The following is a 25544-nucleotide window of genomic DNA, read 5'->3' as shown; positions in this document are numbered from 1 at the left end:
GCCGGGGGCGGGCCGCGCCGGGCGGAGCGGAGCGGCGCGGCCCTGGCTGCGGCCCAGCTTCCTCCGTCGCTTCCTGCCGCCGCGCTCGCCTGCCTGCAGCCCGCCCGCCACTGCGTGAGTGCGGGGCCCTTGGGGCGGGGAAGGGGAAGGGCGCGGGCGCCAGCCCAGCTCGGGGGAAGCCGTGTCCGCCGCGGGCTCCTCCTTGCGGAGCCGGGGTCGCGGAGCCTCGGCGCTAACCCGCGGCTGCTGCGGTTTGGAGAGCCGGGCCGCGGCGGGCCGGGCCGCTCCGCGCCGCCTCACCATGGCGGTGGCCAGGCTGACGGCCTGCGGATCTGAGTCCCGAGGGCGCCGCGCAGGTGCAGCCGGACGGGGCGCGGCAAGGGGAGAGGATGGGGCACGACGCTGGTGCCTGGCTGCGGGAGGGCGGGCAGGGTCATTGCCTCGCCGTGGTCCCGGGCCGGGCAGGTCACCCTTCCCGGTACCGAGCAGCGCGTCTCTCTGCGTGTTCCGGTCTGATGGCCAACTACGGCTCGCGTGGGCTCGTTTTAGGTAGCTGGCTGCGGGCTGCTGGTGCTGACCGTTCGCTGTCGGTCTGAACTAGGCTAAACCCTACTGTGACATGAAAATAGCAGCACCGGGCTGGCTCCGTGACCTGCAATAAGCATCTCGGCCTGTTCAGTTAGAGTTGGTAGCATCGGGCTTAAACATATGCTCTGTTCACTTTGCATTAGGAAAGTTAGAAAGTGAATGCAATTAAAAAATGGTCTTGTGGTTCCGTGTTATGAGGCTGGCGTGATCATTTCTGCCCTGCTCTGACAGCGTGGCATATGCCAGCCTGGTGATGCCACTGCCCAGCCTGCTGCCACTGCTGCGTGGAGCTCTCCACACCAAGTGTTTTCGCAGGCATTGCGTGTGGCCACAGAGCCCATGCTCCACTACCTGAAGTCTGGTTATCAGCAAATGCGGACTGGTACGTGCCTGGTGGTTAAATGACAGTGTGGTGACAGTCCTCTTGATCAACCAGAGAGATGGTATTTTAGATCTATAACTGCAACTCTGTATGTTGTATTTGTGTTAATGTTTTGATTCTATGGATTTTGAGTTTAGGACTTCATTCTGCTGTTTGCTGTTCATGTCCCTTACTTTAGAACTCCATTGTGCTGTAGAATGTTGCATCTCACATAGGTAAACAGGATATGCACAACAGCATATTGAACGCAGATGCAGAAGAATAAAGTAAGATACCAAGAATGCAGAAGCAGATGGTAATAAATCCAGGTGTAGCACTGTGTTCTTATTGCGTATTGTCTTTAGCTACAAGTGTTTCCCAATTCCATTAAATAATCCTCTTACACAAGCACGTAAAGCAGAGTTGTGTTCAGAGGATTCTTTCTGCTCTCATTTTCTTTTCTCGTTAGCTTTTTAAGTGGAAGTATAGTAGTGGCAGATTGGTAGCAGAATATGCCTTTGTGAAACTGCACTGCAGTTTACTACGGTTGTAAATGTTCTGTCAGATTTCTTCATGAAATACTGAAGAACTGGTGCTCTGTAGTTTTGTTTCTGCGAGATTCACAGAAATGCAGCTGGCATCTTACGGGTTCTGCTGTGAGCATCAATCGTGGATCAAGGACAAGTTGTTCCACTTTACACATGTCATCAAAGGAAACTGGGGCAGTTTGTGTGGAGGAAGAAATTGCAATGAAATTTTTTGCTCTCAGTGACAAGACTTTGACTTTCAAAGAGCCCAAACCAGTTTTCCATAGTCCTTTACCATTTTATGTTTTACTTCCATTGCTCAGCTCACTCCCACAACACCCTTCCAGAGTAAATGGGAAGTTAGGTGGAGCTGTTGTCTTCCTTCATCTGCTCTGACTCAGCCTTTTAGGCATGGGTACAAAGTGAGTCTCAGTTTAACGTATTGTTTTGTGTGGGCTTCAGCCTGCTATCTCACACTTTGTGTTGCATCCCCAGTTCCACTGGTTTTTTTTTCAGGCTTCACAGAATTAGCATTTCTCTGAAGTTCATCCTTTGCTGATGTTGCCCTTCATGTTCTCTTAGTGACATCTCAGATCACTTTTTTCTCTAGTTTTTGTCCACATAGTTATCCTGCCAAGATTTCAGTGGTACTTTCCAGCTGTTTCAGTTGTTATGCCCTCCAATTTTCTGTGGTGATGGCACTGTTACATTGGTGTTCATGTCATGTGAGTGCATGGTCTGTCAGCTTGGTTAGTACTTGGATGGGAGACTGCCTGGGAATGCTGGGTGCTGTAGGCTTTATACTGGGCATGACATGCTGGGGTATGGAATACCCCTTTGGCTAGTTTGGGTCAGGTGTTCTGTCTGTGCTTCCTCCCGGCTTCTTGTGCCCCTCCTCACTGGCAGAGCATGAGAGACTGAAAAGTCCATGATCAGGGTAAGCATTACTTGGCGACAAAAACATCTGTGTGTTATCAGCATTGTCCTCAGACTAAAGCTGAAAACACAGCACTGCACCAGCTATTAAAAATGAGAAAAATGACCGTTACAGCTGTAACACAGAGTGTCATCTGCCTACCTTTCCACATAACAAAGTTTTCACTTGTGGGCTAATATCCTTAGTTAAAAGCTATGGCTCTTTTTATGGAACTTTAACAGTGTTCAGCTTTTTAAAGTGTGAATTTGTGGAAAATCCATGTTAGACCACAAATGCATCTATCAAATGTTTTTCACCTCTTGGTATGTTCATATTTATTTATTTTTTAATACATTTAAGGTGGGATAGAGAACATAACAGAAGTTTCAGTTTGCTTTATGAGGTTGGGTATTGACAGATATCCCTGAAATTTTTCTGTCAGACTTGTGCTGTAAGATGCTAGCAAAAATACGTCATCAAAATACGAATCCTTTTACCCACTCAATCCTTCAGTTAGTCATAAACCCAGCTACAGGGTTTCTCCATCCTTGTTTCTGGACACATCTGGTTTCTATTCATCTTTAGAAGTAGTTTTCTATGGCCAGTGGGTTTTAGGAGGAAATGTGAAGGGGATTGTTCAGGATGCAAACATGGATGTCATCAGACCATGTTTAGCATGGTCAGCTGGATAAAAAAGATTAATAAAAGTGAGAAATGCTGCAGGATTTTTACTGTCACTTAGAAAGTTGTATCTAGTGGTCTGATGGCTATATCTCATTCCTTGTGCAAAAAGCGCATCAGTGTCTCACCCTTTTAGGACTGTAATATAATGTCAGGGTTAGCGTTTGAGCTCCAGTGACGGTGTAGGATGTGTGATGTGCCTTTGGGGTAGGAAATCTTGGAGAAGACACTTCCAGAATCTCAGATGACATTTTCCAGGGGAAGGAGTGTTGCTGCCACTACCAGTCAGCGGTTCTGGTCCTTTTACTGCTCCAGCAGGCAACGGGGGCTTGTTTGCCGCAAAGGTTTTGGTGGCTGTCAGAGCGCTGAGCCTCCTGGTCCACTGATGGGTGACACTGCCCAGTTGCTAACGGTGATGGACACGGTTCTTGCTCTGATTGGGTGACATTTGATCTAGCAGCAAGCAAGCCAAAATGCCACAGGTAACGCTTGGAACAGATGTCCAAAATAGATCAACTTGCAGCTTACATCAAAACATGTAGCAGTTCTGCTGAGAATCTGTCATTACTGACCTGTACAAGGCTCTTCTTCCTATAGTCTGACAGTTATGTGGAAGTTCATAAAGGCCCTTCACAGATGCACTACGGAGCATCTTGGCATTTGGATTTAAACTGCATATCTGTGCTGTTCCTCAGCCCCTTTGGCCAGGATGCTGTTGACAAATGGACAGTTCTGTTGAGTTAAGTGAAATGGCTGATTTTTCACTCCATGTCTTTCAATATGATGCAGTTGCTTTTCTTTTTTTTTTTTTTTTTTTTTTTTTGCATTAGCAACCTAAAATGGTATAATTTTAACATGAAAGTTTCACTACAAGTGGTGAGGCAGCTGGAATTTCAGGTGTTTCAGATGAGTTGAGGGACTGAGGTAAATGTCTTTGTCCCAGCTTCTTTGAATTTGGGTGCTTACTGATGAAATAATTAACAACACTGGTTCCACAGTTAGCTGGCAGTCCTCCTGTAAAATCTTAGCCCTGTCCAAAATAGTACCTGGAGACTATCTGTAGACAAACTTTGCTGTATTTCATAGGGTAAGTTGCTTAGATGAGTTGGTGGTTGTTGCACCATTTTTATCTTGTTTGTATTCTAGTAATGAAATGGTAATCCTCCTAGTTAATCAAGGATCAGGAAAAATGTTGTGATAGGTATTAAACACATAATAAGAATAAAAATGTGGCACTGGCCTGAAATAGCTGGCACCACCATAAGGGGAGAGAACATGATCTTGGCAGATGGAACCAGTGATATGGTAGCAGTCAGCATGGCAGGTTATTTCTTTAACATACTGATGATCTGATTCAAGTTTCTTCTATATATCATAGTGAAGGTACAACACTGGAAAACTCAACTAAGGTGGCACATTTGAAAATTTATCAAGGGAGCTGTAGACATTGTAGGAGGAGGGGCTCACGCTCTAAGTCAGGAGTGCAAGGTGGTAAAATGGGAATAGGTTTTGGGGAGTCTAGACAGTGAAGATGTAGTTTGCTTGTACATCTGTCCTCAAACAGGAAAGTGAATTGTAGTTCACACTAACTTTATGTCCTTTACTGGTCCTAGCTCGACTGAGTTGCAGCAAAAATAAAGTTGTAAAAAAATAACAAGTACTTATTTTAGGAACTGCATCCAGCTCTTTTTAGTTTCTGAATATATATTTTATGAAGACGGTGCATTTCTAAATATAAACATATTAACATTGTTAAATATAGCCTATTTTAGGTATAGTTAACATTTAAAACAGTCTAGGCATACCTTAGATTTAACTTACTGAATTTAGCATGTTTTTTTTTGGCATTTTGTCAGATTCGAAGCTTTTTAAATTCTGTAGGCATATCATTCTGTTTCTTTTGAAGTGGTATGTTCTTTCTACAAAGGTGGAAATGAGCAGTTGTAGTGAGGAGCTTTTGATCTTAATCAGCTATTTGTAGGCAGACTGGCATTAGGAGTCTTTTAAGAAGTAAAAAGCAAAGGGAGAACTTCAGGTGACGATGATTACCCTTCAAACTGAGCTGAAAGAATCTGAATGAGTTTGGCAAGAACTTGTTCTTAGTTTTGTATGAAGTGATTGTTTAAAAGGAAGAGATCTAGCTCTATTTTTAACTTTTCCCCATGAAACTGCATAATTTCTAGTTAAGATTTTTACTGTGTGCAAAAAAAGATCAGGATGGAGCTAACATACCCTCTAAACTCAGCTTTTTCTACCCCCAAAATCAGGGTTTTCCTGTTTGTTAGATTCATTAGTCAAGTGTCATTTGCACTAGGACTTATTTTTTTGTATACAAAATAAAAACATTCCTATATTTGTTTTTCCAACACAAAAAGAAACTTCCAGGCAAGGAAGTAATGGAGACTTCTTTTCTTACAGGGGAAGAGGGAGAGTTGGTCTCCTAGGACACTCCACAGTTGACAGCTGTAGCCACGAATTCATCATTGAATATATTAAAAAAATAGGAGAATGGGTTGGAAAGAGGCAAATCATGGGGTTATTCCCACAGTTTTGAATCTTCAGTGTATCAAGTTAATTTTGTGTAAATAGTTAATTTTTCCTCTGCCTGCCTATCGTGAATGGCTTGTACCTATGTCAACAGAAACCTACAGAATTTTTCTCTTGCTTTTTTCTTAGCTGTATTTTATGCTTTATTTGGTTTATGCTTGTTCAAGGGTTTAATGCCAATAAAATCTTTTATTTCCCGTAAACGGAAATATTTCTGAGAAGTAGTTTCTGTAGCACCTTAGGTTTCTTCCTTATTTATTTCAATTAAGTGTTATGATCAAATTCCTAGTGTAAACGTCTTGATTTTGAAACGTTGATCATGTTTTTAATTGTTAAATGAGATTTTTTTCTTTGTAATGTTTTCCATCCCAAAATACATTGGAAAAGGGCAGATAGCACTGCATATGTACTGTGCTGCTTGCATTGTAGATGTATGCTGAGCAGCTAGTTGCTCTTACCCTTCCATCCCACTTACATGGTTTTCAGAATTGGGCACAGACCCTGGCTGGCTAGGCCCTTGACATGCTGTGGCTTTTCCAAGTGCCCACAGGTCAGTAAACATTGTCTGATGGATGCCTGTCTATATGTGTGTTCAGGAAAACTGATTTATCTAATGGTCCATGTTATCATTTGTTGTGCCTGCTCTTGCTGAAAGAAGGCTGAAGGTTGCTCGGTGGGTTCCCAAACCTGCAGTGTGAGTGCTGGCTTATGGCAGTGTTCATTTCTAATTCCATGTTCATTATATTGGGCTAGAAATGCCACATTTTCAGTTGTTGTGGGTACCTGCTGACACTGTCCTTTCCATGTGTCCTAAAGGACCCTGTAAAGTGAGTTTAGTGGTGGGTTGTGTGTGCCCAGATCCAGATTGTATCACCTGGTCTATGTGCCACAGGATTTCACAGGTGGAAAAACTTGCTTGTATTTCAGCTAATTTAGTCCATAATCATTCTTTCATTAAGTTATCTGAGCTCTCAATGTGACTTCCGTTGGGTGAAGTCTGTGGTTTGGACAGTCTTATGTAATCTGTCCAAAGAGATAAAAATTGTTATGCTGAAATTAACTTGTAGATCCTTTATGTCAGTGTTGAGTAAGCTAAATACAACTGCGTTCCTTTAGGGAAGACATTTTTGCTGCCTTTGCTATTGACTCTACATAATTTAGTGTAAAATCATGGCTTTTCTGACAGCAGATGTGTATCTGCCTTAGTGTTTAGTGAATGTCTCCATGACAGGTGGTGATGGGTGCTTTCACATAAAGCTTGTATATCTGTGATAAGGTGTCAATACAGAAACACACAGTTGAAGTTTTTTGGGTCAGAAGCACTTTTTTGTGTTCTAAGAAGGCTGTTGATGTACATTAGACATGCTAACATTTGTTGAATATAAATAGTCAAGAGCTGGAATATTGAAATTTTCTTTACTATATGGACATGAATTGCAAACCTACAAAAAGAGCAAAGCTGAATTCAGTGTCATTGTTTACTTGCATGTCTAAATGATGGAAGTTTTATACCCTTAAGTACAGGAAATCCTGAAATCTGTAATTTAAGAGGACTATGCTATTTAATATAGTATAAACTGACTGCTATGTAAATGTAGCATTTGGCAAAAAAAATTGAGTGCGTTTTGAAAGGTTGAGGAGACATGAAGCCATTAAGAAAAGAGTAAAGGTTTATTTCATACTCTACAGAAATTTGACTTGTCCAGAATAAATCTCTGTTAGTGCAAAAAACCTCTAGCACTAACAGTATGTGTGACAGATGCAGAGATGTCTGTCCAGATCTCTAGGAACCTGGAACAGGAGCATTGAGGTATGATTGCCTGCTTTGCTTCAGTGAAGGCTGTTCAAATACCAGCAATGATGGTGCTCTAATATACATATTGACAACTGTTCTGCCGATTGGCTTAATGGATAAGAAAGGAGAGGGAACACTGAGTTCAATATACAGGTCAATTCCCCTGTCTCTCAAAGCTTCAGTAGTACAAAGGTCTAAATGCATATACAGAGATTTAAAACCTTAGATTGACAAACTTTCTAAACTTTGGCAATCATCTGCTTGATCTGTAGCAAGAACATATCGTTTGCTATTCTGAAATGTAGAGCTGGGGTTGTTCAGCCTGGAGAAGAGAAGGCTCTGGGGAGAGTTCATAGCAGCATTCCAGTACCTGAACGAGGCCTGTGAGAAAGCTGGAGAGGGATTTTTTACAAGGGTATGTACTGATAGAACAAGGGGGGAATGGCTTTAAACTGAAAGAGGGTACATTTAGATTGGACATGAGGAAGAAGTTCTTTACTGTGAGAGTGGTGAGACAGTGGCACAGGGTGCCCAGAGAAACTGTGGTTGCCTCATTTCTGGCAGTGTTCTAAGTTGGATGGGGCTTGGAGCAACCTGGTCTAGTGGAAGATGTCCCTGCCAATGGCAGGGGGGTTGGAGCTGGAAGAGCTTTACGGTCCCTTCCAGCCCAAACCGTTTTGTGGTTCTATGATTCATTCTATGATTTTATGAATTTAGAGGTTTCCAATATGTAAATTTATTAGCAGAGATGAAAATGCTTGGTAGTGGTGGCTCAGGTGACATTAATCTGTTTAGGGTATATAAAAAGACATAGGGTTTTTTTTCATAACAGAATGGTCCACAGGTTTGCAATGTATGCATATTTGGCTATCTTTGATCCATATGCTTTGTATATGAAAACATACATTTGTTTATGAATCATATTAAAAGCCTGTAAGCTAAGCCTCAGGAGCTGTTTCTGTGCCACACAGCTACATTCCTTTGGTAAATTCATATTTGGATTTTGATTAAGTGAACAGTGTGCTGAAATCTCTGAAGGCTGTTTTTTAAAATTTGATGGCAAATACTTATCCTTTAATTCTGTTTCTCGTAGGACTCCTTAATTAATGACCCTCATTTCCTTTGAGAGACTTCAATTATATGTATTCTCTGCTATTAAATGGGGGGGGGGTGTCGGTCAGCTTGCACTCCAGTCTGTCCTCACTCATGGGATAGGCCACTTTCATGAGATTTGGAAGACTTTTGTATTATATTAAATTGTTTGAAATTGCTCAAAAGGTTTTAGGTAATGTGGAAGGATAAATGGTGACTGAAGCCTTTCCAAAGAGAGGTACGATAAGGAAGAGAAGCTTTTCTTTTGATGAAGTTTTTCTGGTAGGGTATGGTTGGAGCTCTGTAGCATGGTACAGTAACAAACATGAAGAAGATCTCAACATCTCAAGTATTTAATGCCATTGCCTGGAGGTGTGTCCCCTGTAGCTAAAGACACAATTTATAATGTCATGTAGTGTAACTAACTGATCTTCCAGCATTCCTAAGAATTCATTCCTGGCACGTTCATACTCCTTGTTACACAACAGCGAACATTAGTCAAAGCCTAAAACTGTGTTCATAAGGTTTGAATGTGTGATTTGATTTCATGCCTTTAAACTCACTACATTTGATGAAGTGTTCAGACAGTGAAACAACCTCTGTTTCTATTTCCTAGTAAGTAACAGATGCGGGTAAAAGATCCATCAAGAGCCAACCCTGAGAAACCAAAGAGAAGCAAAAGGCCTAACAGGCCACAGGATGAAGACTCTTCAGATGATATTTCAGGTAAATACACTATGTGATGTTTGGTCTTGAAGGCTTGAGGGCTACTAACTTACGTGTTGACTGATGAAACCCAGAAATCAGTGGTACCATGAGACACTTCTTTTTTGAATTTGTAACAGAAATATCCCCAGTCAAGTATTTATGACATGATCTGTTGTTACACAGCATGACTGCCCTGAAGGGGCAACTCTGGAAAATTGGTTGATCTCTGATGACAACCTCTTCAAAGCAGGAGAATGGTCCTTTCCTGTGTAGGGAAGGTCAAGCACATGTGGCAGGAGGCTGGTTGGCTGAATGGAAAGCTTCTAGCTGAGCTCAGCGGCAAAAAGGAGGGGCAGAGAAGGTGAAATCAGGTTTGGGCTGCCCTTGCAGGGGCCCCAGGTGTGCAGGGATGGGATTAGTTAAGCCAGCCTCTGTTAGAGTTGAATCTGATGAGGGTGAAGAGTAAGGTGGGCTTGTATGGATACTGTGACAGTAAAATGAAGGCTAAGGCAAGTGCAAACATGCTGCTTCAAGGGGCAGGGGACATAGGGACAGGGGGCATAGGCAAAGGCTGAAGAATAAAATCCTGCCTTTGTCTTCACATGTGAGCTCTGCACTCAGTGCTGCCTGGTCCCTGAGTCTAGTGGCAGACTCTGGGATTTAAGCATTTCCCAGATTACAAGAAGATTGAGATCTGTTAAGTGAACTGGTCCATGGGAGCAGATGGGATGCATCTGATGGTGCTAAGGGAGATGGGTGGTGTCACTGTGAGTCTACTCTGTCATCTTCATAACAACAAATTGAGAAGAGCAGGTGATAACACTGGAGGGTAGGTCTGCCATTCAGAGCAATCTAGACGGGCAGGAGAAATGAGTGGCAGAAACTTCTTGGAGTTCAACAGAGGCAAGTGGAGAGTTTGGCACTGGGGCCAAAATAACCACATGCAATTACAGGGTGTGAATCAGTGGCTTGAAAGTAGCTTTCCAGAAAAGGGCCTGGGGTTCCCAGTGCACGTGCTGAATAAAAGCAAGCAGTGTATTTTGTGCCTGCTATATGCTGGACTAAATTAACTGGAATGCAGGGTGAGGTACGTGACTCTGTCTTCCCATCACTTGCGAGACTTCATCTGAAGTACTGTGTCCAGCTGTGGGCTCTCTGTTACAAGAAAGATACTGACTTGTCACAGTGAGTCCAGCAGTGGTTCACCCCCTGCATGTGGTTAAGGAGACTGAGTGTGTGAAGAGAGGCTGAAGGAAATGGCTTTGTTGAGCCAAAGGTGTGAAAGTATAGTATCCTTCTTAGACTGCCTAATGGGCAGTTATAGAAAAGGCACATCTGGACTCTTCCAGAAGGTCCACAATGAAAGCACTAAATGTAACAGACAGAAGTTAGGGCGAGGAAAATTTGGGTAGGTATGAGAAAATTTATTTTCTTTTCACCCTGAGGATGTTCAGACAGAAAACTGGTTTTCTAGTGAGTTGGTGAAACCTCTGTCCTTGAAGATGCTAAACTCACAGCTGAACAAAACCATCAGCAACCAGATCTAAAATTGTATTTGGTCTTGCTTTAAATGAGGGTTTAAACAAGATGGCCTTCAGAGGTTCCATCAAACCTGTGTTATTGTGTAATATGTTACAGTGGAATTTGTGCAAAAATATGACAGAGAAGGATGGTGGTTTATATGAATGTTCAGAATGGACAGTTGTAGTAGGGATGCACAGGTATTTGAAAATCTTTCTTTATAGATTGAAAAGGAGGTCAGCTGCCTGTGTTGTTACATGCAAAAATAGATTTATGCAGTATTTTACTGCTCACAAAAATAAAGCCAACAAAAAAAAAGGGAAATGAATTTTGTACAGAAGTAATCCTTGTACTTTTGTACAAAGTAGTTTATCTCTTTTTAAGAAGTAGCTTTTATTGACTTAAAAAAGATTTTCATTATCGAAAGACTGAAATAGATTCTTTATAAAATTCAGTATATGGGGAGCAGCTGGATGATTTTTCCCCTTTTAGTTCTTTGCTATTTTTTTCCAAATGCTAAATCCATTGAAGATTCTGCTCTTCTAGTGTACACGTGGTCCCCTTCATAGCTATTATTTTTAGGATGAAAGCAAGTATGTGTTGTTTTCTCTAGGCTTAACCTGCCAGCACGTGAGCCAAGCAGTAGATGTGCATCATGTTAAGAGGGCGGTAGCTCAGAGCGTCTGGTCGATATGTGCAGAATGTTTAAAGGAGAGACGGATGAGTGATGGTGAGCCCGTGGCACCTTCAGACATATGGCTGTGTCTCAAATGTGGCTCTCAGGTAAGCGTATGCTGTAAATTTGTGGAGGTGGATCGGCCCTTATTTCCTAAAGGATATGACTGGTGTGGATCCTTGTCTCTTGGGCATCTCATTACCTTCAGTGAAACAGTGTGACATAAATGCTTTCTTCAGCTTCTTCAGTGGAGTGGAATGTAGCCTTAGGTTGATCTTGTCTTGTTTGCAGCAGTGTTTTTGTTTACCTTTGGATCCCACAAATACAAATGAATGAAAAACCATGTAAATATGTATATCGCTGAATCAACTTACATTGTGGACACTCAGTTGCTAGACTTGACTGCAACTAGGGAGAAAGGACTGTGCTGAAGTGACAGTTCTGCTTTTTGAGGGAGCTAGCCATTAGACTGGATCAGTTATAGTGTCAAATCGTGGCCTCAAGAGTTTATAATGGCAGATCCTGACCCCAAAGGCTTGCACAGGTTTCTGCCTTCTGAGTGAAGTAAAAATACAGAAAAAAATCAATTTACAAGAAGTATCATGCTTTGTTTAGCTAACAGTTGCCTGAATGAAGCATTTCACAATTTTCTTAAACTTTCAGTAGGTCTTGCCATAGTAAGGACAGAAGCCAGCTCCCGGTATTATCTGAACAGATTTAATTTTGCAAAGAACTGTTCTATATGCAGGCTTCAGAAGATAGCTAATTGGATCTGAGGAGAACCCATATATTTTGTCTCTGAAAACTCGTAGTTAAGGAGGGCTTTGAAAAGGAATTAACTCTATGCATTTTCATGTTTATGCTGTTAGTACTCTCCAAAAATCATGCCTTATTCAGAGACCAGTCCTGACTCTGATAAATCCCATTGTGTAGATAATTGAAAAATTGCAAATGTTTTCTTTTGGAGGTGCTGTATATAAATGGTGTGTTGTGAGTAGCTTTTTAGTGCAAACAAAACAAAGTTAATTGATATCTTTATAATACTGGATTATAAAGAATGTTAAACCCTTTCAATCTGTGGGAATGCTGAATGAGTATTTAGGGCAGTACAGTTTTCTGCTTCATTTTGAAAAGCAAAGTTTTGGTAGTTTATTTAGTAATAATACAGTCTTTTCCTACTTCCCTTTTTTAATCCTTACTGTGCTGATGTTTCCATTTTTAGGGATGTAGTAAGAACTCTGAAGGCCAGCATTCTCTGAAACACTTCCAAACAGCACGCACAGAACCTCATTGCATTGTTATCAACCTCAGCACATGGATCATATGGTAAGAATGAGTACACAGATGTTCGTATATGCTTATATATCAGGACTAAAAAGCATAAGTTAAAGCAGCGTCTTCTCATGATAAAGAATGATTCTGACAGATAAAATGAATATAGAGAAAAGGCATGCTTTCTGGGGAGAAAATTAGTGTCCTTAGGACTTTCAGATGGGGCACAACTCAATACTAAGATAGAAGTTTGTGTCCATTATGTTCTGTAGTGAGTTGGCTAGTTATAGCAGTTTGTCCTTCCTGCTTGTTCCTATATGCTTATTTGCAAGACTATAAACTCAGATTATTTAAATCTGTAAGTGCCACACTGAATTGGGACTGATCTGTAGAAGAGCCTATAGGAGATGAGAGAATTCAGTTTGACTCCTCTTTTTAGTATGAAAAATTGAAACCTAGAGCTTAAGTAATTTATGTGAAGTTGTTTGTGAGGTTTGTTAGAGGTGGGAGGTGTATCCAGTTATCCTAAATTTCAGTTTGTTTCTTCTCTGATTTAGGTGTTACGAATGTGATGAAGAGCTGTCAACACATTGCAACAAAAAGGTTTTGGCTCAGATAGTTGACTTTCTTCAAAAACATGGTTCCAGGGCTGAACCAAGTAAGTTTACATGGATAGTTTTATGTGGAGAGATCTGTAAGTTACTGCCTCTAAAAATCAGTATTTCAGATTTTTAGTCATGTTAAACTTAGAACTGAAAAATTGCGTATGGTGCGAGTATAATGCAGTTGGTAGCTGCACAATTACTTGCGCAAGTAATGCCTGTCAAAACATGCCATTTTTTTTCCTGCAATGTGGCTACATTTAAAAAATACTTTGGGACACTGTAGGACAGTTTTTCCAAGTTTTGTCTTTAATGAAGAAAGTTTATTGTAAAGAAGTTATCTTAAATAAGATGCCATATAAATTAGTGCACAAAAACTATATAGAAGCATAAAATAATTGTATTTTCCTAGTGTGTGTGTGTCACATCTTAAAATTTTTCTTATTTAAATCTGTTTTCCACAGTTAATTAAATTTGTTTAAGTGGATTTTCTCGTACTTTACTGATGGATGTAATGCTTTGTGTTCACTTATGTTACTGGGCTTTAATTGCTAAAACAAGCAATTGCCAAGGGAGATAAATTTGTCAACTGAAAGAGTAGTCAGGCATTGGAACAGGCTTCCCAGGGAAGTGGTGAAATTACTGTCCTTGGAAGTGTTCAAAAACCATGTAGCCCTCAGTGACATGGTTTAGTGGTAGACTTGGCAGTCCTGGGGTAATGCTTGGATCTGATGATCTGAAAGGTCCTTTCCAATCTAGTTGAGTCTATGATTCTGTGACATTCTGCACATGGCAGAGTATGGCTGTGCTGAGCAGTCTGAGTCCCGTTCTTGAGAGCTCTAGGAACATTGGCCCAAATGATTTGTTGGGTTTTAAGTGGCAAGGAAAAGGGGAAAAAGCTGTTTACCTGGCTTGGTCTGTTGCTCTGGGCCAGGCTCCTTGCTGGAAGAGGCTGGGAGACAGCTGTGTATTGATAAATATGGTATGTGTGGGTTGGGAATTCCCAGCCAGAGTTGGCATTCTGGTTTCACTTTGATAAATATAACAGCAATGCATTTGCTGTTTTGTCAAATACTTGGGCTGACACAGTTGGTACTTCCTCTAAATAAATGTAACTTAAGTAAGATTTTTTTTCCTTTTCTTTAAATTACACTGCATTTACAGATTTTTTAAAAATTAAATCTGAAATTGAAATGTAATTCATGTCATTGTCCAAAACACAAAGAACACAAAGTATAACAGTGAAAATTAACTTTTCTATTCATAATCTATCATTTGGCTTTTTTTTAGTGTAGCATTTTAATTCATGTTACAATGATATTTGCAGTGTAACTGCCGCCCTTTAAATTATCAGATGACTTAGATTTTTAAATTTATTTTGTACATTTGGCCATTCAGAACATAAGCTAATTTTAAATAAATGTAAAATAACTTGTGAGTAATGTAAGACTGGTGGTGAATAGTTCATATTTCTCACTTAAAGATCAGTCTTGTGCTTTGTTCCACTGCTTTTCCATTTCTTCCGAAGAAAGCAGCCCAAGTAAAGACACTTAATTTTCGTATAAGAATGTGACACTGTAGCAACAATTCATCTTCTGTCTGATTTTCTTGCTGTTGTAACAACTGGTTGGCATGGTGCGTCATTAAAATTCAAATAGCACACTGTAGAAATTTCTGCAGAAATGCAGGATGAACATGGATCTAAGTAACGGGTGAGGACTGCTAGGGTTTTTTTGCTTCTCGAAAGTGCATGAGTCATTGAAAGATAAAATAATCAGCTTAAACATGTAAGGGAGGGTTATATAGATTTCCTAATTAATGCATCTTGGAAAATAAACAAAAGCAAAATGCTTGTCATTTGGTACTAATTTGGTGGAATAGTGTGGCAGCAGGATCCCTGCTTTTCACTCGGCCTCTCATAAAGATTCAACTTCACTTCAGCTGTAAAAATGTGCAAATTACATTACTACTACATGACTGACTTTTGTAATTACATTAAGCGATTGAGATAAATCCCAGTGCTGGGTTCCCAAAAGAATGCTTGCAGCTGTGTGATTTTCGCATCTGATCCTATGGTTTGTTGTACCCAGCAATGCCTGCTTCTTTTTTTTTTTTGTTTTCCTTTTTCTTGGCTTTGTTTTAGAGGAGTCTGTTTGGTTAAGAGGTCATGTTGGGCACAAGATGGAAGAATAAAGCAAGATTGCTTTCTAGGGTGTACCACCCAGAAATCTGTTTTGTGGAAAAGGTTAGCAGGCCATGATGATTTTCACAGAAAGGCAGGTGCAGTATTGTCCATGTGGCACACTTGTGAGCTTCTCATGGACATAATGCACATGTAGTACATAGAAACCATGCTGAGACATTGCTGTCTGCATGCCTGCTCTTTTGCTGGAGAAAATAAATTGGTTTTCAGTCTTAAAAGTTAATATTACGCATATTTTCCTTTACAAAGGCCAAATTAGACATCGGTGGAGACATGAGATTGCACACTCTGTTTTTTTTATAGAGTGGTTAATTAAATTGGTTTCTGTGGCAATAGAATAAGAAGGAAGAATATTTATCCTCAAATTTTGTAGTTAAATTTATTGTTGGGAAGGTCAAGCAGAGGAATGAGATTTTGCCCGTAAGTTCAGCTGCTCAGATTTGCCAGTAGGTGAAAGTCAGAAACTTGATCTCTGTTTTAATGGTTATAACTGGTGTAAAACAAAGATTAAAACATATATAATTTCACAGTACAAGTAATAGGTGTTAACTTGTAAGGAAAGACAAAAAGTATGATGAATAACTTTTCAGATTTCTATTAATCTGTGGATATTAGCATTTGACAAAGAATCACACTGACAAAAATGGTGATTTGAAACTTGAAGTCATGTTAGTCTGTTCTATCTACTTAAAAGAAAATTATCTAGCAAAGTAAAGTATTTTGATTCTCCAAAGATGAAATACGCTTCAGCAAAAAGGCATTTCTATTGCTGGTCATAAGTTTTCTTTCAAGTTTACTTCCATGTTAGGGGATGCTGTTAACGATGCACATTGCAAAGAAATGAAAACCTAATTAATTGCCAAAAAAATTTTTAAACGTTCTGTCATTTTTGTCCACAGAGTCTTCCCTTTCCTGTGCACATAGTTACTTACTTGTGAGGTGTAGCACAAGTCATGTGAGTGCAGGGATCAAAACTGGTACTTGAGTAGGTTGCTCTTTCACACTCTTCCAGTTTTAACATTCCAGCAGAATCAGGGAAATAGAATTGCAATTTTGAATCTTTAATTTGGCAGGATTGTAACATTGCCAGGAAGGTTGGGCTTTTCAAATGTAAAGCTAGTGACCATTTCAGAAGAGAACCGTGCTGTTTTGCTAACAGTTAGATCCTGTTATTGTACAGTGTTGAAAAAAAATCAATTTTTTAAATGAAAACGGAGTGCCAGATAATTTAGTAGCATTTTATAATACAGCATGATGAGAACTTGGTAAAAGAAAGGCAGTTTATTAACCTTGCTTTTACTGTGAAGACCTTCAGCTGATGTACCACAGTTGTATTCAGGAGAAAAGGCTTGACCTTGGAATAAAAGTGCATAAACCTGGAACTCTCATTTTTCATTAAAAGTTGCATTGAAAAGATGAGCAAAACTGCTTACTCCCCTGGCTGAAAGAAACATTGTATATCATTTGTCTTTTTGCTTGCATACCATCTGCACTCCCAAGCACAACTCAGTTTCAGCAAGAGCGGTACAGAAGCCCATGTGCCTGCAAACATTTGAAATACTGGCAAAACAAATTGATACGGAACCTGTGATAAGTTTTCTGAACCTCTTTTGCAAGTGGATGTGTGAGCACTATGTGCTTTTGTGCACCTGGACTTGCTTTGCTTCATGGACTGAATCATTGTCTATGTTAACGTTGGGCTTAGGAATCTCAGTCGCATATCCATGAGGCTGGTGCTGTGCAGCTGTGGGACAAAATGTTCCCTGCATTCAGAAAGCTTGCTAGACAATATGGCAGGTGAGCAGGAAAAAAAGGCTGAAGAAGAGTAGCAAGAAAAGGCAAGAGCTGTAGCAGAGGAGCAGTCTCTGCTGTCCTCTTTCCTGCGGGTCTGGTGGGAAGTGAGTTTGCTAGCATGGGGGAGAGCAGGTTGATGTCAGGAAGTTTTGCCAAGCATGAAGGCTGTGCCTATGCACAAATGCGGCTGTGTGAGAGCCAGAGTTAGTGCTGGAGGTAGGCATCAATGGCCAGATTGTATGGGGCTTTGGGCAGTCTGGTCTAGTGGAAGGTATCCCTGCCCATGGTAGGGGGTTTGGAACTAGATGATCTTTAAGGTGCCTTCCAACCCAAATCATTCTAGGACTCTGTAATTCTGTGGTGGGACTGTACGCAGTCACTAACCTGGTGCCTAGGAAGAGGTGATCAGTAGGGTGTGATAAGTAGAATGGAGAGCTAGGCAATGAGTCTTGGCAGAGTGTTCCAGCAGGGCATCTCAGTAGCTGGGTACCTTTTGTCTAGGGAAAAGGAGGTTTTGGTGATCTAGGCACAACTTGGGTGAGAATTTTCCCAATGTGACTGGATTAAAAAGGCCACCTCTACAACAAAACTGCAGAAGTAGTCTGACAGAGAGGTGCAGTCTGAATGTGTGAGCTCCAAAACAGTCACAGTTACATGTGCTGTCCCCACTGCAGAGATGGACAGAGGGGTTGAAGGTCACCATGTCAACTCTAAAAGATGTAATAGTGAGCTGCAGACAGAAATCAGTCTATGAATTTAATTACTCTGTGCCTTTCACCCACCTTGCTCTCATTAATGTTAACAAAGTCTTTTATAATAGGTATTGCACACGGATGGTTTGGAGTACTTCATTTCTCCTGTTTGGCTAGGAGCTGAAGGCCCTTGTGGGCAGCAGCAGACGACAGCCATTTTGATGGAATCCTTCTGCTGGGCTCCTTGTGTCTATACTGGCTTAAAAGTGATTTTTCATATCCAGAAGCATGCCTGTTAAAACATTACAGGGTAGCGAGATTGAGTCGGCAAGAGTCCATGAAACAGTTCAGTGCAAATTCACTTTAAAAAATTACATCTTAGCCTTTTGATTAATAGCATGCTTGTAGCCTTGGGTTAATCTTGCAGAAGGACCCTCCAGCCCCAATCTGTAGAAGTATTTAGCTATCATAGTCATTACCAGCATCTTCTATTAAGACTGACCAACTCTTCACATGTCAACTAAACATTCAGCTTCAGGCCTGTCTGTCATGTATCACTGAGCTGGGGACACTGAGCAGAGTTAAAAACTGCTGTCCTTCCTCTGTCTTTGTATATGTCCTTAAAAATATCTGCACGGAATAGAGAAGCAGCAGCTAATGTTTGTGTAGTGGCAAAGCAACATTTTTCTGGCAAGACTGTTTCACAGATAAAAAAACCCATTAAAATGTCACATGGATCGTGTTTGTAAAATCCTTAAAAAATCAAGAGACAGTAATTAAAACTTTCTACAGGAAAGGAGTTTTATAGACTTCAGTAACAACATCTTAATTTACTGTTAGATTTCTTAATTTACTACTAGTTCTCCTATCCCTGTACTAATTATCCAGCTTTGTGCCAGTCGGATGTCTGGTTCTCATTTATTGTCCTTTATAATTGCATATTCATCCAGCTCTTATCGCAAAGCTGGATGCCTCAGCTTTGTTTTCCCTCCCTTAAATAATTTATATGTAAGGTTCAGCAAATGGAACCTTGCTACTTGTGTGAAGCTGCCATTTAACCATGAAGTGAAATGCTTTTATCGAGTTTGCCCTGCAGATATGGTCCGCTGTGGCAGTGCTGTCCATATTTGGTGGCTGTGCAAGGAGAGCCAGGTGGTGCTGCAAAGCATAGCACAGTGAAGCGTGGACAGATCTAGGTTTGACATTTGTCATCCTGTACTGCTAAAGGGAAGAGAAAAATCTGCTTTTCCATATGCTTATGGTTTAATTTTTGCCTGCAGTTTTGTCCAGATGGCCTTGTGAACATTGTTTACTTTAAGATGCTGTCCCAGATGTTTTTGAATGCCGATGGATAAATGCAGCAACTGTGGTATACTAATACACAAATTATTTACACAATTTTGGCTTTTTTTTTTTTTTTTTTTTTTTTTTTTTTCCTTTTTAACTCTCTCTTCTCCCCAGCCCTGCTCTGTATGGCACTCTTCCGTGGGGAAGAAGTCTCGTCTTACATTGTGGAATTTCTGGGAGTGAGCAGTGCCTTCTTGTTGCAGACACTTGGAGCTCCCATTCTGCTGCTATGATTCTTTTGGAGCTCTCTGTGGGTGGACAAGTCTCAGACATTGTAGCGTGCCCCTTGTGAATGTGTCAGTTAAAAGGTGTTACTGCACGTAGCCCATAAAGCAGTGACTGAGGGTGTGAGCAGCTCCCAAGATGTTTGTCACTCATTGTGCTTCTTCCATGGCGAACTTGGTCTCTTAGTTTGGTCTTGTACTGTCTTAATTTTTTACACACGAGTGGAAAGGAGCGTATTTTAAAGCTGTGTAAGCAGTATTACTGAGAACATTTAAAAATGTTCCTAAGCAGCAAAGCACCTTTAACTGCATTTTGACAAACTTGGGTACAATTTGAAAAGATAATTATGCCATTGTGGCATTGTAGGGTGCAGAGGGACTGCACGAGAAGCTTGTTGCCAGATACAGTAGATATTTTAATGACTTCTTTATTTAATTATTTTTTCGTCTTGTAAGCATGAAGCTACCTAGGAATGTACATAAAAAAACCTTTTGGCATGAGCATTTCATTAACGTAAATAGGTCTGTTAGTTATTTCTCAAGAATACTGTAATGAGATTTCAATGTGAAACTCATTAAAACAAATATATGAATTCATATGTCAAGACAGAGATCGCAGCATCACAGTTCTTGGCATTTATTAAGTCCATAACTCGTTTACATTGACATGCATTTGTTAATCAATATTTAAGACACTGCATATGTCAGTAATGTTCACATTTAGTTTTGCAACCATGAAGATATGAAAGTTGCTAGTAGAATTCAAGGCTAAATACGGTTATCTCAATCTTTGCATTACCTCTAGGCTACAAGTTAATGACTGTCTAACTTTGCTGCCCTTCATCTATTTAAATAATAAGGGAAATAGGGAAATGTGGATGTTATACTGGTAGCTTATTCCACTACAAATGTATGAAATTTTTGTTGTTTGAAATTAAAACCCTAGCACTATATGTATTTTGGGTTGTGTTAGCAGTTGATGAGGTTGTGACAAAGGGAGGTGGGTCGAGGAGCAAATGTAGCTTTTGTGGAAACTGATAACAACTCCAGTTTGGCTGTTCACTGAGTTGTATGAGGGAATTCAAACAGAGTGGGATAATTGATAAAGGCTTGCAGCATTCAGGTGGCAACTTTTGGTTACCTCTCTTCAAAGGTGTTTGATGTCTCCAGTGTGTCTAATGAATGTACATCTTAACTGCCTATTGTTAATAAGTTAATAGAGTTAATAGAAATGCTTCATTGCTTGGCTAATTGAAGATGTTAGAGTTTCACAATGTTAAAGTTTTTGTAGGATATATGTAGTTGTTGGGGGGATTTTTTTTCCCCCAGAAGTTTAACTGCTGATGGTGGGTTTTTTTTTTATTTTTTTCAGATTTCATAAAGCAGTTTAGAGTACCATCGAGATATGTTTCTGCATATGTTAAAAATGATAAACATAATCCATGGAAGAGCCAATGTGATTAAACTATGCAATTAGTGTTAAAATTATTAAAAGTAATTCTAATAGTACAATGATAGTAATATTAACATATAGTTTAATTATAGGTTCATCAAAAATCATACGACTCCGTGAAGAGAACAGTGAAACTAGTGAAATACTGAAAGGAAAAGGTTCTGGAAATGGGGCATCGGTTCCAGTTAAAGGAATAAATAATTTGGGAAATACATGCTTTTTTAATGCTGTCATGCAGGTAAGATGGAAAGATCATACAGCTTTCTCTTAATAAATTTCAGAAATACTTAACATGTATAAACTGTGGGCTTCAGAAAAAGTTCTGACTGTTACCAGTATTTGTTCTGCTTTCTGAAGGTCCTTTTCAAATTCTTTTTATTCCTTGCTGTCCAGGATATATTTCCTACTATAACAAAAAACGTTTCCTCGATCAGTAGCATTTTTCGCAGTAATGAGGCAAATGGAAATGTCAAAGTGTTTTACACACTTCATAGTGTGTAGGTTGTACTCTAGCATATGGTTTATTTGTAGTTCAGCATTAGTCGTCATGAGTAATGCACAGTATTTACCATACTGGTGGGTGTGAAAAGTGGTACTTTATGCATAATGTAAATGTCTGCACAGAGCGTTGTGATAATTTTAAGCCCCTACAAGGGATGCAGTTATAAAAGTACTTTTATTGATTGTGGTTGTTTTTTTTTCTGACCAGAATAAGAGGAATGAGCTATACTAATACATTTTTAGTGTACAACTGACTCAACATCCTCAAAAAAAAGCAGCAGTCTTAGTGGGTTTTATATTGGACCATCCTATTGCTTGTCAGATACATCTGTATGCCTGCAGGCAGGAGTGAACAAATCATAGACGAGAGAGAACAGCTACAAAAGTGTTCTGAACTGGCACACTTTACCTTGTGTTTATGGTGGTGATTACAAAACTCAGCAAACAAATAGTGCATGTGTATTGAGTAGAATTACTGCAAATTGTTCTCTGTCCATACTTAGGGCACTGTAGAAACTTCAGTGATCTACAGTCAAAGTTAACCAAAAATAAAGAAACAAAGCTGAAATATGTTGGTTTCTGTTAAATTCGGAGAGGTAATGCTTTTCAGTGTTCCTAAACCTTTGTGCTTCTTGGCGCATGATGGAGGGGATCTAGAGAAATAAATGATTTCTGATACTAACATCCTCATTATAAATAACATTAAAAGTATAATAAAATACCTTGTTGTTCAATAAAAATAACAAAGTTATTACTAGGAAACTATTTTGGAATTACAGAAAAAGAATAGGTACAATTTTAGAATCAGTCTGAGATCAATGATCTCAGCTCATATAAGGGTGATACCTGCTTTTTATAGTAGTCTGATTTAAACCTCAGTTTTACATGTATATTATGAAATACATATGGTTTTGGCTATCCCTGAAGCTAGAATTTATATCTAACACAAATGTACAGTTGAAAGATTAGCTTGTGTTTCTTGGGTTTGTTTCTTTGTCTTTAAGAACTTGGCACAGACTCACGTACTAAATGAACTGATGTATGAGATGAAGGAGAAAGGAACAAAGTTAAAAATCTGTCATACTTCAGACTCCCAACTGGTGAGTATGCAGTAAGAAATACAAATTTGGGGAGATGTGGGAGGAAGCTGAAGGGTGGGAAATCACACTCTTCTTCTTTTGCTTTTTAATTGTTTTAGCTGGTTTATGGTGTCTGTGAATTCGCTACTTTTACAATACTAATTATTCAGTTGTGGAGGAGGAATAATTGTTTCCTTTCACATTTTGTGACACTGAAGTAGCAAATAATGCCTGACCTTAAGAAAGAGTGATTGGCTCATTTTGTTTCCCATTTCATTTCTTCAGTGTGAATGTATGATAGAGGAATTAGTATATATGGCTCTAGAAAGTGTTCATGAAATATTTTATTCCAGTCTGTCCAGCCCTTCATTGGTAAGGCTTTTAAAGATGTATTGTGGCTTTCACAGGCCAGAGGATTAAACTGGGAGAAGTAAAATTTTGGTGAGGACCAAATTTCTTGTCCTCAACTTCCATTCAGACAAATGGGGAAGAGACTCCTGTGGTTATTATCAAAGGATATATACTGCTGTTCCAGGTTGTATCTAAAGGAAATTGCTAAAGAAAGCAATTTGCAGAGGATTTTTTAATTATTTTTCCTTTTTTTTCCCTTTTTTTTGCTCTTTCCCGTGAGCTTCCTGGTGGCAGTGAGGGTTGAGGGGTAGGATTCTGTTTCAGCTACCTCTGAGATGATGAAGATTTCTGTATGTTGCTGTCGGTGATGTTCATAGCTTCTCCAGGCAAGGACAGTGTGGAATTAACTGTGTTGTTGCCTGTATTTCCTCCAGTATTTCCTCTGAGCAGCCGCATGTTTCAGTAAGTTACCCTGAGCCGCAACAAAGGTCTGGAGCTTGTTTGTGCCTAGACACTTAGAAAGCCAGTGGTACGTTGGCTTATTTGCTTGATGCAAAATTTGCACAGCTGTAAGGCTGAAAGATTTTTTTTTTGTTTTGTTTAATGAGAATGTTTACAGTATAAATGAGATCTTTGGAGAAAAGACCGTGTTTTCTGGTCTTTTTATGTCACACAATTAGAGTGCATCAGCAGTCTAACGCTAATGGAGAAATCTCAGCTTCCTGCTTGATAGAGGGCATTTTTCTACCTTTAGATAGTTCATGTAATGCGAATACCTTATATCTGCGTGTATCCCTAGTGCTTATGTTTTGTGCGGATCTCCTTTCTGGATGAGGCAGCCTCTCTAATTGTTTGTCTGGCAGTTGTAATCTGTTTTTGTGAGAGTCAGGCCAGGTAGTAGGAAGTCCTGTGGTCATGTATGAACCTGGGAGCATGTTAGGGAGAGCTGGTGATCTGTGGCTGCTGAGACACACATAGCATGTAAGCAATGCAGGAGTGTCTCCTGCTCTGAGACTGCCTGGGTTAGCTGCTGACCAGCTTCTTCCAGCCCCTGGGCCCGCTGGCTGGGGCAAATCCCACACCAGGATGGGCTGTGCGGAATGCAGCCTGTGCCTGTTCCTCGCTGCCATGGCGGACCTGCAGGGTCTGCTGCCGGCTCCTGCTGTGAACCACTGATGGTGCTTACCTGGCACCTCTTGTCTGAAGGAACAGGGTATGTTTCTGTGGCTGTCGGATGTGTGGAAATCTCAGTGTGGGGCTCACAGGTCAGAGGCCACCCCTAACCCCTAAGGTTGAGCAGACAAAGTGCCACTGGGCCCCAACTCATGCTGGCCCATTGAACAGGCCACCTGTGTTGTCTCTTCAACTGAATTTCAGTGCACATGGGAGTGAGAGTAAAATGGGTAATACAGGAGGTAATTTGTTTCTGTGAGAATCAGACTGGCTCATTGACATGCTTTGTTTCTAAAACTAGCAGTTACCAACCAGTTTACTTGACAAGTATTGTTCGGCTTTACTACTGTTACTGCTTAAGTAATAAGCTTTCTCTTCAACTATTTCAATCATCTAGGAGACATCAACATTTAAAAAACAGAAAAAAAACCCCAGAACACTCTAAGTCTGAAAGTTGTATTTTTCTTTATCATAAATCTACTAACTTGAAATAATTCTTTTATATCATTAACTTTGAAGTCTGATGTACAATTTACCTTTGCTTTGAAGGATCCTCTGGTGGTAAACCTCTCAAGCCCAGGACCTTTGACTTCAGCGATGTTCTTGTTCCTTCACAGCATGAGGGAGGCTGGAAAAGGTCCTCTTTCTCCCAAAGTGCTGTTCAGCCAGCTTTGTCAAAAGTACGTATTGTCAGTATCTTTTACTTGTTATTTAGTTTCAGTTTCCAGTGATATGTTTCTAAATGTGCCGTGTCTGTTGTCCTTTCTAAGATGCCATTAGATTTTTCCCAGGTAGTCCAGAAAGTCTTCATGTTTTGAAGTTGCAGGGCTCCTTGTTGCGCACCAGGGTTGTACCTACTTGCTCTTCAGATGTATGGCCCAGTCCAGAACCAGTAACTTTCAGTGGGCTTTGAACCAAGTGAGGGGGCAGAAGAAGGCATGGTAAAACTGAAGAAAATAGAATTACCTTTCAGGTTTTGTTGTATATTAGCATAAAGCTGTGCTACTACTGCAAAGTGTATGTAGGTGTTTTATAAAAAAAAAAAGGTAAGCTTTAAATGGGAAACTTCTGTTATGATGTCTGACCTTGGCATCAGTTCAAAATTAAAAAGGGTCTAACAAGTAAGGACTTCAAGCAGTACTGAAATGGCATATGGCTCCAGATTGCAAAGAGCTTACAAGCCCTAAAGAAACTCCTGTTTCTTGGCGTGGAAAATGTTTACAGTGGTGCTTTGTAGGTGCCTTCAATTATGATGCAAGCAGTCTTGCCTTTTAAAACACCTGTAGAAGACCTACTCAAAAGTTGATACATCTACTTAAATATTGACGTTAAAAGTTATTCCAGGGTAACCTCACTCTGTAAACAGGGGTTTATGATCTGGTGTAAAGAAATAAAAGTTTTTAGACTAGAGAAGGGACAATGTAATTCTGCTAAATCAGTT

General features: G+C 40.2%; 1 protein-coding gene across 3 annotated transcripts in view; it reads left to right on the top strand.

Annotated features, from left to right (window-relative positions):
* Positions 1-25544, top strand: part of USP45 (ubiquitin specific peptidase 45) — a 50217-nt gene continuing 24673 nt past the window's right edge. For 2 of the 3 annotated variants that reach the window (XM_061369863.1, XM_061369866.1), the window contains exons 1-8: positions 1-114; positions 9124-9233; positions 11350-11519; positions 12635-12738; positions 13242-13342; positions 21092-21237; positions 22505-22600; positions 24653-24783. In XM_061369863.1, coding sequence (XP_061225847.1) covers positions 9134-9233; positions 11350-11519; positions 12635-12738; positions 13242-13342; positions 21092-21237; positions 22505-22600; positions 24653-24783 — 848 coding nt within the window. In that variant the 5' untranslated portion in view covers positions 1-114; positions 9124-9133. Of the gene's footprint in view, positions 115-337; positions 357-9123; positions 9234-11349; positions 11520-12634; positions 12739-13241; positions 13343-21091; positions 21238-22504; positions 22601-24652; positions 24784-25544 lie in introns of those variants that run through there. The other variant, XM_061369864.1, reaches the window with a different exon arrangement.

This window comes from Neopsephotus bourkii, unplaced genomic scaffold (assembly GCF_033783945.1).
Source record: "Neopsephotus bourkii isolate Nb327-2 ecotype Australia unplaced genomic scaffold, CSIRO-AGI_Nbou_v1 NB_1511, whole genome shotgun sequence".
In the NCBI taxonomy this organism is placed as follows: Eukaryota; Metazoa; Chordata; class Aves; order Psittaciformes; family Psittacidae; genus Neopsephotus; species Neopsephotus bourkii.
Note: the sequence above shows the minus strand (reverse complement) of the source record. Positions and strands in the feature narration are given on the sequence as shown.